At 41.9% G+C, this 15472-nt stretch overlaps 1 protein-coding gene across 5 annotated transcripts in view; it reads left to right on the top strand.

Moving 5' to 3' along the window:
* The window catches only part of PPP2R5E (protein phosphatase 2 regulatory subunit B'epsilon), a 93002-nt gene extending 79265 nt beyond the window's left edge, over nt 1-13737 (top strand). For 4 of the 5 annotated variants that reach the window (XM_082218082.1, XM_082218081.1, XM_082218085.1 and 1 more), the window contains 7 exons: nt 2356-2409; nt 2515-2565; nt 3639-3758; nt 5214-5341; nt 8552-8653; nt 9344-9487; nt 11422-13737. In XM_082218082.1, the coding sequence (XP_082074208.1) occupies nt 2356-2409; nt 2515-2565; nt 3639-3758; nt 5214-5341; nt 8552-8653; nt 9344-9487; nt 11422-11521 (699 nt within the window). In that variant the 3' untranslated portion in view covers nt 11522-13737. The remainder of the gene's footprint in view (nt 1-2355; nt 2410-2514; nt 2566-3638; nt 3759-5213; nt 5342-8551; nt 8654-9343; nt 9488-11421) is intronic. The other variant, XM_082218084.1, reaches the window with a different exon arrangement.
* The last annotated feature ends 1735 nt before the right edge of the window (nt 13738-15472 follow it).

Genomic DNA, 15472 nt, shown 5'->3' with positions numbered 1-15472 from the left:
GCGCTAATCCGCTAATCCGTCAATGGGCTTGCTTCGCAAGACGAAAAAACCGCTAGACGAAGAGAATCACGGAATGGATTCTTTTCGTCTTGCGAGGCACCACTGTACAAGGCTACTGGCTGTTTTGCTGAAACAGAGTTACTGCTAATTGTATCTTAATTGTTTAGTGTTGCCTTAGGATGAGGGCGCACACAAAGTTTGAAAGCGAAACTTACATCAGTTTGCACAAGTGTCTGTCTTCAGTGTTGATGAATACAAACAACCCCTGTTTTAGGCGCGACCGAAATGTGCATGATTGTGCACATGCACACAGCGGCAAATCTGGAAGGGACCAGGAAACGTCCTAAAAGGGATGGATGGGGCAGGGTGTTTTAATTGCACACAATTTCACGCAAGTGTGCAACGCCCTGGAATGCAAGACCCATCCAGATCTGGGACTGCCTGTACAGCTTCCCTATTTATTATTTTTTACTTTTTTTTGGTTTGGGTGCTTTATTCCACTCTGTAATTGGGGCTTGGGAGCTAGACATGCCTGCCAGCTAACTTGGGGAGGAGCACTACAGCCTGAGTCAGACACCTCCTCCCCTTTCCTCCCGCCTTCTTACTTTTGCCACTCCAGTGAATCTGTAGTCAGCTGACACAAAGCCCCTAAGGGTAGCATCTTCCACTGTTCTTGATGGGAGAGGCGACTGCAGGGAATAGTAAGTGGGGAGTGTTGCTGTGTGTTTCTGAAAGTGTTTGCTGCTTCCAAAAGCCAGTTGTTGAGGTGGTTGGTTAGAATGAAAATGTTGCCTTCCTCTGCTGCAAGGTGATGGTGAAGCAACAGTGGTGTCAGATTTAGCCTGCAGGCTGCCATTCTGCACACCACTGCTTTGAATTCCTGGCACAAATTCTGAACCAGCACCTATACTCTTCAGTATTCTTGCTTTCCTACTGGCACCAGAGCCTGCAATAAACCCAGATGCCAACTTTGCTGCCACATACACCCGGACAACACCATTACTGGCCCCAACAACATCACACATACCATCTCGGGACTATTCAATTGCTCATCGTCTAACATTGTGTATGCCATCAAATGCCAACAGTGTCCTTCAGCTCTCTATATTGGACAAACAGGCCAAACCTTACGCCAAAGAATAAACGGACATAAATCTGACATCAAGAATCACAAAACAGAGAAACCAGTAGGAGAACACTTCAATCTCCCAGGACATTCTATACAAGATCTCAAAGTAGCTGTTTTACTACAAAGGAAATTCAGAAATAGACTGGAAAGAGAAGCTGCTGAATTGCAACTCATTACCAAACTTAAAACCATGGAGAGACCTGGTTTGAACAAAGACATTGGATTCTTATCCCATTATACATGACTAAGCCATTTCTCACCTTCTCAACCCCTTGCCTTTTCCTGTAAGACCTATTACAGTCGTTAAGAGTCATCAACAGGCTCATCTCAGCTATCTGCCAATCTCCCATTCCCACCACCCTTCTGAGTAATACCCCTCCCCACCTTCTCACTATATAGAAGGATCTGGCAACTTCTGTTTCAGTGTATCTGAAGAAGTGTGCATGCACACGAAAGCTCACCAAGAACTAACTTAGTTGGTCTTTAAGGTGCTACTGGAAGGAATTTTTTAATCTTGCTTTCCTAAGTTTGACTACAAATCTTCTCATTGAACAGCAGCATGTCCCCCCATTTCCTGCTCTCCAAACCTTTGCCTCTGATATCCCTGCAGAGGGTGCCTTGCTAGCTTAATCTTTCTGTACGCCAGTCTTCAGCTGTGCTAACTCAACTCACGTGCCCTAGTGCTGCCAGAGACGTAGAAGAAAACCATCCACAGCACAATGAGGCATTCAGTGCCGAAATTCAGATGGTTTCAGACTCACATTTATCTAGTTGCTTTAGTATACTGAGGATCTTGGTGTGTTGGTCAATGTTGCAGTTTGATGGAACTCCACATCTTTCAATCTTCATTTGAAATGGAAATTGCTAGCAGAATAAGACTTGGATACAAAGCTGCCCCTGTGTAATTTGAGGGTTGTTGCATCATCATCATTATTCTTATAGGACCACTGATTTATCTCTTCCTGCTACAGCCCCCTGCATTACTTCCTAATATTTTCCAGTGGGCATCATTAATTGTCCTTCTTTGTAGTTGCAGGAGGATGCAGCAGTTCAGGGGAAACCTAGTGCCATGAAGGAAGTCTGTTCGTTGCAGTTAGGATTCTGGATGTATATCTGGATTAATACCTTAATTAATTAAATACCTTAATGATATTTTTATTCTTTTTTATTCTTTTTGCGTTTTCAAGAAAATACTTTAATGCAATGTTTTCTTACATATTTTGCAGTTGGCGTATTGCATAGTGCAGTTTCTGGAGAAAGACCCTTCACTCACAGAGCCCGTAAGTATGATCTATACATGTCTCTTTTTATCTTGAGAGTTGGCTTCCGATACCTGTGTATTTCTGTATCTAAATGGACTGTTCATTGTCTCTTCCTCAATGCAGGTCATTAGAGGTTTAATGAAATTCTGGCCGAAAACTTGCAGTCAAAAAGAAGTAAGTAAAGGGGGTCGATCGTCTTCCTGTTGAAAACAGAATCTGTAGAAAAAGGGAACATTGGGTCATCTCTTATTATATTGCAAATGCCATTTAATGTAAGCAAGTGTAAAGGGATGCACATTTCAGACAAAAATATCTTAATCACATATATATGCTCATGGGGTCTGAACTGCTGGTGGCTGATGAGGAGAGAGACCTTGGAAATAGCTAGATGAAGATGGCAGCCTAGGGTATGCTGCAGCTGTGGGAAAAGGCATATTCTCTGCTTGGGATCATTAGAGTGCTTAGAGTGTTCAACTAGGGGGACTTGGGTTCAAATCTTCACTCGGCCATGAAGCTAACTGGGTGGCCTTTGGTCAACATTGCCTCTCGGGCCAATCTATCACACAGGGCAGCTTTGAGGATAAAATGGTGAGGACCCAGCCATGTGTGCTGTTTTGAGCTCTTTAGAGAAATGGTAGGATAGAAACCTTACAAGTAACCCAATAGTATTTTGTAGTACAATGGAAAATGTAGGTGTCTTTGAGGAAAGTTAAACGATTCTATTAAATGATTTTAGATGCAGATCTTTTTTTTTTGACATTCATCATTGACTACTCAGAAGCCATAGGTTTATTGCTTTGCACAAAGGTTGACAGCAGCCCAATTAGCAACCATTGTATGCTGCATATTCTTGTAGGAGTAAAATAATGGCTACCCTCCTTAGTGCCATCTGTAAAAAGTAAGCTGTCCACCCTACTTAGCTGTTAATAGTGTCAATTTTTAAGAGCAGTTGGAAATGTTTGCATGTGCTCTTTAATTGTGACATTTGGAAGTTTATTTTGGTGCAGAGTCTTACTGACTTGATTGAAGTGTGCTTGTTCCTATGCCAATAAATGGTGCTGGGTTTTGCATTTACTTCCTAAGAAGTATATGCATGATTGCAGCCAGTTTCTGCAAATGAAGGGTACATTGTTCTTGTGCATTATCTCTACTGGCATAACTAGAAGCTGAGTTAATGCTTCCTTTAAAATTTATTTCCGAATGCAAACAGAAGACCTCTGAATTTAATACTTCCTTTCTCACTTTAGGTCATGTTCCTTGGAGAGCTGGAGGAGATATTGGATGTGATTGAACCCTCACAGTTTGTCAAAATTCAAGAACCCTTGTTTAAACAAATAGCTAAGTGTGTGTCTAGCCCTCACTTTCAGGTCAGTATTGGCAGCCAGAAACTCAGAAGCAAATTGTATGTTGCATGTACATAAACCGTGGTGCCATTTTTTAATATGGGAAGTCACTTCAGAAGAGGGGGATTCTGAGCAGTGAAGCAAGTTTTGGAGGATGCTTAGCCTTTTCCCAGTGGAGTACAGGATCAGGTTTAAGGTGCTGGCTTTAACCTTTAAAGCCCTATACGGCCTAGGACCCTCAAACCTACGGGACCTGCTCTCCTGGTATGCCCCACGGAGGACCTTCTGGTCCGCAAATAATAACATCTTGGAGGTCCTGGGCCTCAAGGAAATTAGACTGGCCTCAACCAGAGCCAAGGCCTTTTTGGCCGTGGCCCCAACCTGGTAGAATGCTCTGCCACAAGAGACCAGGGCCCTGCAGGATCTGACATCTTTCCACAGAGCCTGCAAGATGGAGCTGTTCCGCCAGGCCTTTGGTTAGGGTCCTGTTTGGTTGGGGTCTGACTCCCCCCCTCCTTATAAAAACTTACCATATTTTTTGCACCATAACACTCACTTTTTTCCTCCTATAAAGTAAGTGGAAATGTCTGTGCACGTTATGGAGGAAATGCCTATGGGTGGCATGCCTACAGATTTTCCTCCTCTAAAAACTACGTGCGTGTTATGGTTGGGTGCGTGTTATAGAGCGAAAAATACGGTATATGAAAGTGGCCCCGCAACTTTTCTCACAGGTTCATATAAGATCAGTACAAACAGTTAGGCTGATGAGCATTTAAGGTCCCCAGCCCTAATCTGTGGGTTGTCATCTGATTGGATTTCACTTTGATTCTGATTTGATTTTAGGGTGTATTTTAATTGATTGCCTGATTTTATGTTAATATGTTATATATTTGATGTTAGCCACTCTGAGCCTGGTTTTGGCCGGGGAGGGCAGGGTAAAAATAATTATAATTATAATTTAATATTTATACCCTGTCCATCTGGCTGGGGTTCCCCAGCCACTCTGGGCGGCTTCCAACAAAATATTAAAATACAGTAATCCATCGAATATTAAACACTTCCCTAAATAGGGCTGCCTTCAGATGTCTTCTAAAAGTCTGGTAGTTGTTGTTCTCTTTGACATCTGGTGGGAGGGCGTTCCACAGGGCGGGTGCCGCTACCGAAAAGGCCCTCTGCCTGGTTCCCTGTAACTTGGCTTCTCTCATTGAGGGAACCGTCAGAAGGCCCTGTCCTACCACTTTGCCGTGCAATATTGTTTCCTCTCAATAGATTTCCCCTAATGGAATACCACATGTGCATTTACTTGCTGGCCCCAATATGTTTAGGGCTTTAAAGGTTAATTCCAGCACTTTAAGTTGGGCCCATAAACAATCTGGAAAACAGTACAGATGGCAAAGCACTGGCATAATATGGTTGTACTTACTGGAATTGTTACCTGATCTAGGAAATAAAAGAATACCATTTCCCCCTTTTTCCAAGGTGGCTGAAAGAGCACTGTACTATTGGAATAATGAATACATCATGAGTTTGATAGAGGAGAATTCCAATGTAATACTTCCCATAATGTTTTCCAGTCTGTACAGGATTTCCAAAGAACACTGGAACCCGTAAGTGTTTTTCTTTGTTTTATTTTTTTAAAAAACCCATTGTTGTATATTTGCAACACATTGAATATCTTAGATTTGTACCTTTCACAGAGCTGTTTTCTAACCAATGAAATACTGCTTATCTGACCTGTCTTGACATTTCACCACTTGCAGGGTTTTACAGCATAGACTTGACACCAAATGCACTTAACTCTAGAGTTGCACAATGAGAGCAGTGCTTTTGCAAGCACTTAGGATATTTACCTGAAGTGTATGCACGAAACTTGTTTCTGGGATACCATACAATTGAGAAAGTTGCAGTGTTTCTCATATATATAGTGCTAGCTGACAGTATGGTACTTGCACTACGATAGAATAAGCTTACAGATGCTCCTCTGAGATCCTTGGTGGGAGAGGTTAAGAAGAGCAGAAAACTCTGGAATTGCAGAGATAATAAATCCCTGTACGTGCTCTGGTCCATGGGGTCACGAAGAGTCGGACACGACTAAAAGACTAAACAACAACATAGTTGGAATGTGGCCTTGCCTCGTTGTGTACATGGTCACTTAGGAAAATAAAGGTAAAGGTAAAGGTACCCCTGCCCGTACGGGCCAGTCATGTCTGACTCTAGGGTTGCGTGCTCATCTCGCTCTAGAGGCCGTGAGCCGGCACCGTCCGAAGACACTTCCGGGTCACATGGCCAGCGTGACGAAGCTGCAGCTAGCGAGCCAGCATCATAAGCGCAGCACACAGAAACGCCGTTTACCTTCCTGCTATAAAGCGGTACCTATTTATCTACTTGCACTTAAGAGTGCTTTCGAACTGCTAGGTGGGCAGGAGCTGGGACCGAACGATGGGAGCTCACCCCGCCGCAGAGATTCGAACTGCCGACCATACGATCAGCAAGTCCTAGGCACTGAGGTTTTACCCACAGCGCCACCCGCGTCCCTCTTAGGAAAATAGATAAGGTTAAAACTTTTGGAAATTAGAGGAGACTTGGTTGGCTCTCCAAAGCGACTCTCATTATGATCTGGCCTATTTACTTGAAAAGTGATATTGGAACCTCTTCATAGATATTTAGTGCACAGCCGTATTGTGAACAAAAGTATGATGACTTCCAAGCTGGACTATTACAGATCTTTGAACAGAAACATATAATCTAGAGACTTGCAGAACCTGGAAAAGGTTTCACCAGTTTGAAGGGTCCGTTTCTCAGAAACGGAAAGTTTATTTATTTTTTGTAAAAAAACCTGTACAGATCATTGTTCAAACCAAGTTTCACAAAGCTGTTCACAGTTAAACCATAATATAATTTTGAAACTAAATAAAAACAAAAAAATAATTTCATTTTTTCAAAACAGCACAGAAACCTGCTGAAACAAGCAGCACCAGTTAGTAGTACCTGGCATGATATGTCCATATTAAATATTGAGTTGGGAAAGCGCAAAGTTCATTCCATATCCTGAGCTAGCATATTGGCAGATGCTCTGATTCTCGTATCCCCCACCCCCAAAGACTAAACTGTACAGTGGTGCCTCGCAAGACGAAAATAATCCGTTCCGCAAGTCTCTTTGTCTAGCGGTTTTTTCGTCTTGCGAAGCAACCCTATTAGCGGATTAGCGCGTTTAGCGGTTTAGCGGCTATTAAAGGCTTAGCAGCTAAAAGGCTATTAGCGGCTTAGCGGCTTAGAAAGGGGGGGGAGCAAAAAAAAAATGGCAAGACTCGCAAGACTTTTTCGTCTTGCGAAGCAAGCCCATAGGGAAATTCGTCTAGCGAAGCAACACAAAAATGGAAAACCCTTTCGTCTAGCAGGTTTTTTGTCTTGCGAGGCATTTGTCTTGCGGGGCACCACTGTATTATTAAAAATCTAGCCAAAAGAATGTGAAGAATTTGCAGTTCACTGGGACCAGGGAGGTTGGTTTACTGTTCTTCCTCAGACCGGTTGTGTGGAGGATTGTGTCACAGTTGAGTGATGTTGATGTCACTAGTACCTTGCGTATCAGGAACTTTGAAACAAAGGATCTATCATAGAATTAGAGTTGGAAGGAAGCGCTGAGGGTCATCTACCCTCTAGTCCAACCACCTGCAGTGCAGGACTCCTGTCCACAGCTGTCCCGGGGGGGGGGGGGGGGCTGAGCCGCCAACCTTCTGGTCAACAGCCAGATGCACTGACCTTTTGCACCGCAGAGATGTGCATCCCGTATTTTTAAAAGGTGCCTTTTGCTGCTCTGCAGCTGCAACATTGCCACTTTACAGCAATATCCTCCAGATAAAACCTTAATACGATTTACTTTTGCCCTAGTCTTCAGAGCCCTGCACTGATAAGCCCTGTGGTATTCTGTGGGGTCTGCAGTAGGAGACAGCCTTGAGGTGCACAGACAGGTCATCAAAAGCTTACTCAAGAGGGCTTATGGGAGATGAGTCCCTGGTTTTCTTACACTTTCTTCTTCTGGGTCTCCTTAACAGGACATGTAGTAAATTCAGTAGTACTTACTTCTACATGCATATATTGCACTGAGCTTCTACGGGGTAATAAAGGAAAAAATATAAACATGAAAGTCCTTTTTTATTTAAGATGAGGTTCTCTGCTCCTCCTCAGTGCTTCTCTCATTCCATTTCCCTTTTCTAATTCTAGTCTTCCTTTCCCCCAGTCCTTTTTCTTATAGTTTCTTTTGCTATTGTCCCAGCTTATTAGCATAGAAGGACTGGAGTTGACTAGAGAGTATCTTGAAGTTCCCAGTCCTTGGAGAACTTAGCACTAGGCTGCACAGATGAAAGGAATGAAATAGTTGGGATCACCTGCCTGGTACCATGCTAAGTTTTGTGTTAAATCTTCCTGCATTCTCTCCCTGCTTTCATATGTTTCTGCAAAACCTGAGTTCTAAACTTCAGTTGCCCCCTCTGCTCTTCCCCCATAAAGTAATAGCATCTTGAGTTTGGCTTATCGCTGTTCCTTTTACATTGAAACACTGCAGAATTTGAAAAGGCTCCACACACTATATTCAGCTGTGGTTGCTGACACTTCCCAGTACAACATTTATTGATGCAGGATTCTGTTTCCATTGACCCATTATAGATTTGGGGAAGACTGGAAGGGGACACACCTTGGATGATGCCAGAGCTGTGTGTCCTATGACACAGATACATCAAATCAGAACGGTGTTGTTGGCACGAAAAGATCCGTCCCGTTTGAACGGCAAATTAACAGACTCTTTCTTTCATGATTCACAGGGCTATTGTGGCTTTAGTATACAACGTGCTGAAGGCATTTATGGAAATGAACAGCACCATGTTTGACGAGCTGACGGCCACTTACAAGTCAGATCGCCAGCGGTAACTTTCTACAGCCTTTTTTATTTTATTTTGTCAGCTGTGCATAAAGCCTGCTGTTTTTAGTTTTGGTTCTTTTTTTATTTAAACACTTTGCAGTAATTGCATAATTCCCACACATGATTGATTGCAATGCCTCATTCCCCCCCTCCCCGCATGCTCATTAGCCTGGCCCCTGCAAGACGTATAGATGGTTGTTGTTTTCCTTCCCTTTATGAGATACAGTACCCATTGCGTAGCTTGTGAACTTGCATTCCTCACAGAACTTCTTTTGGCTCTATGTTCTTAAAGACTTAATTGTATCAAGAATTTCAATAGTAAAAAATAAAAATAATTTCTTTTTTATTAACCCCCCCCCCAAACTCATCAATTTGCCTTCACTTTGCTTTGAAGATGGTGTCCAGAATGCATACAGGAACTCTTTGCGAGTCAAGAAAGCTTTCGGCAATTAACTCTCATAACTTGCGTCTGACCTTTATTGGAATCTCTAAGCAAAGTGATGCCCCCCCCCCAGCCTTCCTTGCTTTTCTTCTCCATAATATCTTGATACATTTAAGGCTTTGACATTGCTGGATCTAGAAGAAGTGCCATCCATACGATCATTAGTTGCACCTTAGTTTAAAATGTTTCTCTGTCTTTCCCTTAATCACCCTTCTCCAATTATAGTGCATCATCTTTTGTCTGAAATTTCAGCTTATCCAAAGCAGCAGGTGAAACTAATGAGGAAACTTCGGGAACTCCGGGCAGTTTGCGACTTGGTGAAAGTCGTGCCTTTTGTGAGACTCGGGGTTCCCACAAGCAAAGCGAAGGGTACTGTATGTCATCAAGCCTTGTTAGGTTAGTATAGCCTCTCACACGTTCTTGGAGGCCCTAATGTTGTTCAGTTCCATCACCAGGCTGACAGCTCTCTGCTTAACATTAAAAAGAAAACTCAAAGAAATGTAAATAGAGGGGTACCAAGTACCCCTTAGCTTTAATAGACTTTATGCCTGTACGCACAGCAAGTCAGTTATGATTGATTTGTTAATGTTTTGTCTTAGCTAGGCTAGGCTTCTTACACAGTGGCCCAGGACCATCAGGGTATCGGGGATGCTGCTGTGTGGATTTAGTGTGGCCCTTTTTGTAAACAAGTTTCATCAAGAAACTGGTTAGATTCCTAACAATTATTAGTGAAGTATTGATTGTTTTTCTGGCGTTTGGTCACCTCAAAAGGTCAAAGCTGAGGCTTCCATCTACGTGCAGGAAACACATTTTTAAAATCATGACATCTTGGAGGCAAGGATCCGGAAAGCTATTTCATTCATCGAGAATCTCCGGCGTGGTTTTCGACCTTTTTGTCTTTGAACAGTAGGCTCCCATGTCACACCATGATCAGCTTTGAACATTCACTCGGTCTCAAAAATGGTTTTCCGTGTGGCATTGCGGGGTGTTTGAGAAACACGAGCCTAAAGCCTCCCTGGCTGCTAGCACAAAACTCGATGTAATGTTGTTTGGATTCCAGCAGTAAAAAAGACAAGGCATTGCTCAAGTAGAGGATACACTTTGCTAAGGAGTAAGCACTATTGTTTTCACTGGGGTCTCCTCCATAATGAATAGCGGTAGGATAGTAGTCCAGGATTGTTCTAGTATACAGAATTTTGCCATTTTTAACTATGTACACTATGTATAGTTGACAACTGTGACATTATCTATTGCCTGCAAAGTCAAAATCCGGTGTTTTTAAAAAGTTAAGTAGCTATATTTTAATGCATTTTTAATCTTTTGCTGGAAGCAGCCCCGAGTGGCTGGGGAAACCCAGCCAGATGGGTGGGGTATAAATATTTTTTTAAAAAATTATTATTATTATTATTATTATTATTATTATTATTATTGTTGTTGTTGTTGTTGTTACTATTACTACGATAAACTTGGGTATAATTCATTAGCTCTCTGGCAACTTGAAAGTTATGCACATATCAAGTTTATGATCCTGAGAAATAGAAAGGTTAAATAGCAGTTTCTGTTTTGTGAAAGTTTGGACCTGGAATTTTGGTCGCTTGTCTGGCTGGAGTTCCAATGGTTTCATTGGTGGTTTCATTGGAAAGAAGCTTAGGACAGTTTTCTGTAAATAATGATGATGATAAGAATGTATGGGGAAGGAGAGAACAAGAAATGGAATAATAATGTCCGATAATTAAAAAGAGATCCAGTGAGTTCGCTAGAAAGAAAAATAAATCCACTCGTCACGGATGACATACATTGCCAAATGAAGCTCCACTGGCTTCAATCTCCATAGTATTTGAAGGAACATATTGGGCAGTATGGGTTTGTAATGGCTTCAAATACAGGAACACAATTCCTTACCCTCCAAAACGTCTGCAGTAGTGCATTTGGTATGTAATTGTTTTTATTCTACCTTTGTTTTGCTCTAGAAGGCAGGTTTTCATTAACTCGGATAAAGAAATCCCAGTAAGTGCAGGACAAGACCAGCAAATAGAGCAAGCGGTGTGATTCTGAAGTCTTGCGAGACTGGGTAGCACTGGATGCTGCAAGGCACCACCAGCTTGGGGTTGTTCCTGCGAATGCCTGGCACTATTCAGTTGTGGGGTTCTTGTGTGTGCAGCCTTAAGAGGTTTCAGAGAAAATGCAAAACGTTGGGACACCCCAGTGCATCGTTCTACCTCTAGTGCCGTTTTCTTTCTGTAGCTGTACTGATGTAAGAAACAAGGGGCTCGTGAAAACCTGACTTTTTCCTCTAATGCTTCTCTTCCCCCCTCCCCTTAATTTAACAGCGAGAAGAAAAAGGAGAAGGAACGTGAAGAACTATGGAAGAAACTGGAGGATTTGGAACTAAAGCGGGGTCTTAGACGGGATGGGATAATTCCAACTTAACAAAAAGCAGCAAAGCAGCATTTAAATAACCTGTGGAGTCACACATGTATGTAGTAGAAGATGGAGCAACAGTTTTCTGTATTGTGCAACTTTACAGTAGATTTCACATTTGTTTCATTATTACAACAGCACTGTATATATCTGTCTCTAAGTAAAGGAAAACAAACAAACAAAAAAAGAACTTCAATCCAAAGTTTGGACAACAGATGGACTTCTCAGAACTTTGCAAAAATAATCATTGTTTTAACCCTTCTTTAAACCAGTCTTCAAAAGATCTGTTGAAATTGCTATGTCCAAATTCCATTGTCAGGACCTCTTCCTTATTTATCATTAGCAGAGAGTGATACAACTTCAAATGTGAACAATCTTAAATTTAGCTTGTCTTTCTGCTAAACTGTTAAATGTATTTATAGTAAAAGAGAGAGAGAGAAAAAAAGATTGTCATTTTCTTATGAGTTTGTGTAACATCTTTCTCCTCCAGATAACTATGCTGTCATTTGACTTGGATTTTTTTGTTTTTGTTTTTTTCCTTTTTTTGCACATCTTCATGAGTTGAATGTTTATACAGATCAGGGCCGTAAAAAGAAAAAAAAATAGAGGTCCTTTAAATGCTAAGAGTTTGTTCTGGTATACGCAACTTTTGAGTACCAGACCTGCTTTGGTGCTCCTTCAGTGTGAACATTACGAGTAACTATAATGTGGTTATAGGCGGACTTGGGAGGTGTGCATTGGGATTTGCCAATGAATCAGTTGCTTGCGAATCCCAGCTCACCTCACCAGTCCTTATCAAAGTGTGCAGTGGCAACAACGCAGACTTCAATATCCAACCAGTATTAAGCTGTACACGGTTGATAAAATGACCAGATTTGTCTTAGGAATACTGAGGATAAATTATTGCATTGCTATACATTTTCTTTAGGCTATTTGGAAATAATAAAACAAGAGTACATCTAAAAAAAAATTGATCGTGTATGGTCATCATGGAGCTAATATGGGGGTGGGGGTGGGAGTTGAGCAGACAGGTTGGATTGTTTGAAGTTGTTGCCTTACCTTTCTAAATATTTATTAAACATTCCAGCCAAAAAAGAAAAGAAAAAAGATTCTGTGGTGGTTTTTGCAACTCTGTTTCTTATCACAGCAACATCTTGTTTTGAGCTGGAATGGATTATGGATAACATACTTCAGCATTCTAAACTTGGGTGCTCATTTCCTAATTACTGTATTTGTTACAAAAAGTGGTTCTAAAAAATACTATTGGGGAGCGGGGGGGGGGGGAGAGAATATTCCAATTCTGGCAAACCTAATGTCTTGAGTATTAATAATAAAATTTTAAATGATTTTATATCAAAGGTGCATTGTGACCAAATTGTTTAAGGTTAAAAACAAAGCAAAAAAATATATATGGAAAAAAGAGAGGGCTGTATTATAAATATACATTACTGGCTATCTGCTTTGTATTTAAAAGTGGAATCTCACATCTTTGGTAGATAAAATGCTGATAAGACTTGTGTACAGTATATATTTAGCTAATGCAGGTACATTATTATATACCGTAAGGTATGTGTTTTTCAGGATTTTTCTCCAGGATGCTTTTGAACTGTTATAGACAACATATGACAACAATGATTGATAATCCTAAACCATTGATCCAGAAGTATTTACAGTATAAAGCTGAATTGGTGTTCATAAGTCTTTTGTGATAGTCGCAAACATGAATTTACAACCTGTTGCCATTGATAGAAGTACAGTATAAATACGAGCTTGTATATTTTTTCTTCCTGCCATTTAAATATTTGGTAGAATTGGGGGTTTCTTGTTTCCAGGCCAAATAAATAAATAAATAAATAAAATGAGAGAGCAGGGAGATTCCCCTCTCTTGCCAGACGGACTACTGTTTCGGGGTTACCAGGTCACAGTTTGTACATGTGAGTCTTTGCACATGGATATTGTAAACTCAAGAGCTTTGTAAAAACTTGACACTGCTAATTCATGGGGGGGGAGGGCGGGTGGAAACGAGAAGTAAACTAGTCATATGCAACACCAAACACAACATGGTTTAATGGGATTAAGCTAAGCCTCTTTTAAGAACATTGACTGGGACTCAATGTATACATGGCAGATGCTGCCATAGGTGAAACGTTCTATTTTAAAAAAAAGTGCTGGAGCAAAAGGTGCAAGCTGAAATACTGAAGATGAAATAAATTTATAACAAATCATATCCCTTAGACGTCCTTGATTTTGACCAGTCTTTTGTTTCTGCTACGGATTTTGAAGTTAACCCATGCCTAAAATAGGCTTCGACGAGAACGTTTTACACACCTGACTAAAACATTTTACAGTCGTGAAAAGCATATTAAAGCAGCAGTGTAAATGTTATATGCTATTATGATGGTGTTAAAACACACACATGTGTAATTAGGAAAAAGTGGTATATCTTTGAAGGAGGGTCAGTTGATTGCTTGACTCCCGGATATTTGCAGTCATCTTGCAACTGGGGACACATTCCAGGCCGTTTGTCACATAGGCGCTGAACACTCTTCATGAGCCCAGGGACTGTTTCTTGGAAGGTATGGAAATTCAGCCTGAGAGCCAGCCTTTCTCATGCCTGCCTTTGAGCAAAGAAATACAACAAAGAGACTAGGACACAGCTCCCAGGGTCAACAAATGATCTTCCTGGACTGTATGTAAGTAAAAAGAGTCGGGCGGGAGATAGCTGGGGGCAGACTGAGGCAGTTGAAGCAGCCCCTCATTTAGGGCCGGCGCACCCATGAGGCAAGGTGAGGGGACTGCCCCAGGGGCAGCAGATCCCAATGTCCGTTTTCCTTTCTCCTCTGTTCCTAACGTAGACCACCTGTGGTTGGGAGTGGGACATCAATTTATGGTTCCACCTCAAGTGCAAAAACGTATTGGGCTGGCCCCTGCCCAGCCCGCCTTAATGAAGCAGCCTACCCTATGAAAACAAAACACTTTTCATGCACAGATATTTTATCTGCCTTTCAAAACACATGAAATGCTTGAGAGGGCGCTGAGGCACCAGGAAACGCAGCATTGTGTCTGCGCACTGAGCTTATATTTTTTGCTCTATAAGACTCACTTTTTCCCTCCTAAAAAGTAAGGGGGAATATGTGTGCGTCTTATGGAGCGAATGCAGGCTGCACAGCTATCCTAGAAGCCAGAACAGCAAGAGGGATTGCTGCTTTCACTGTACAGCAATCCCTCTTGCTGTTCTGGCTTCTGAGATTCAGAATATTTTTTTTCTTGTTTTCCTCCTCCAAAAACTAGGTGCGTCTTGTGGTTTGGTGTGTCTTATAGAGCGAAAAATACGGTAAATTATGTTTACAGCTGCAGGATCTCTTACTATTATGGGGCAGCCACAATTATGCACTTTAAAAGCCTTTTGTATGCTTGGTTTTTTTAAAAAAGGGGAGTGGAAATCAAGTTGATAGCTGTGATTCCCCAGCCCAAGGGTAACTTATATTCTGCTGCAGTTGGACTCTTGTCTCCCATCGGCCTCAGCCAGGAAGGCCCAAGGGCCAGGGATGATGGGAGCTGTAACCTCTGGAGGGCTGCACTTTGGCTACGCCTTCAGGCGTGGGGAACTTGTGGTCCTCCAGGTATGGCTGAACTACAACTCCCATCTCCCCTAGCAGTTGGCCATGCATGCTGGGGCTGATGGGAGATTCGGTTCATTTTTTTTAAAAAAAATCCTGTCACGTCTCATTCAGATGAATCGTAAATTGGCTTACAAATGACAAATACAGTGGTACCTCGGGTTACAAACACCTTGGGTTACAAACACTTCGGGTTACGGACTCCCCTAACCCGGAAGTAGTACCTCGGGTTAAGAACTTGACCTCAGGATGAGAACAGAAATTGCGTGGCAGCAGCGGGAGGCCCCATTATCTAAAGTGGTACCTCAGGTTAAGAACGGCTCTCCAGAACGAATTAAGT

This window comes from Podarcis vaucheri, assembly GCF_965113315.1.
Source record: "Podarcis vaucheri genome assembly, chromosome: 1".
NCBI classification, from domain to species: domain Eukaryota; kingdom Metazoa; phylum Chordata; class Lepidosauria; order Squamata; family Lacertidae; genus Podarcis; species Podarcis vaucheri.
This window is presented reverse-complemented; position numbering and strand designations above follow the sequence as displayed.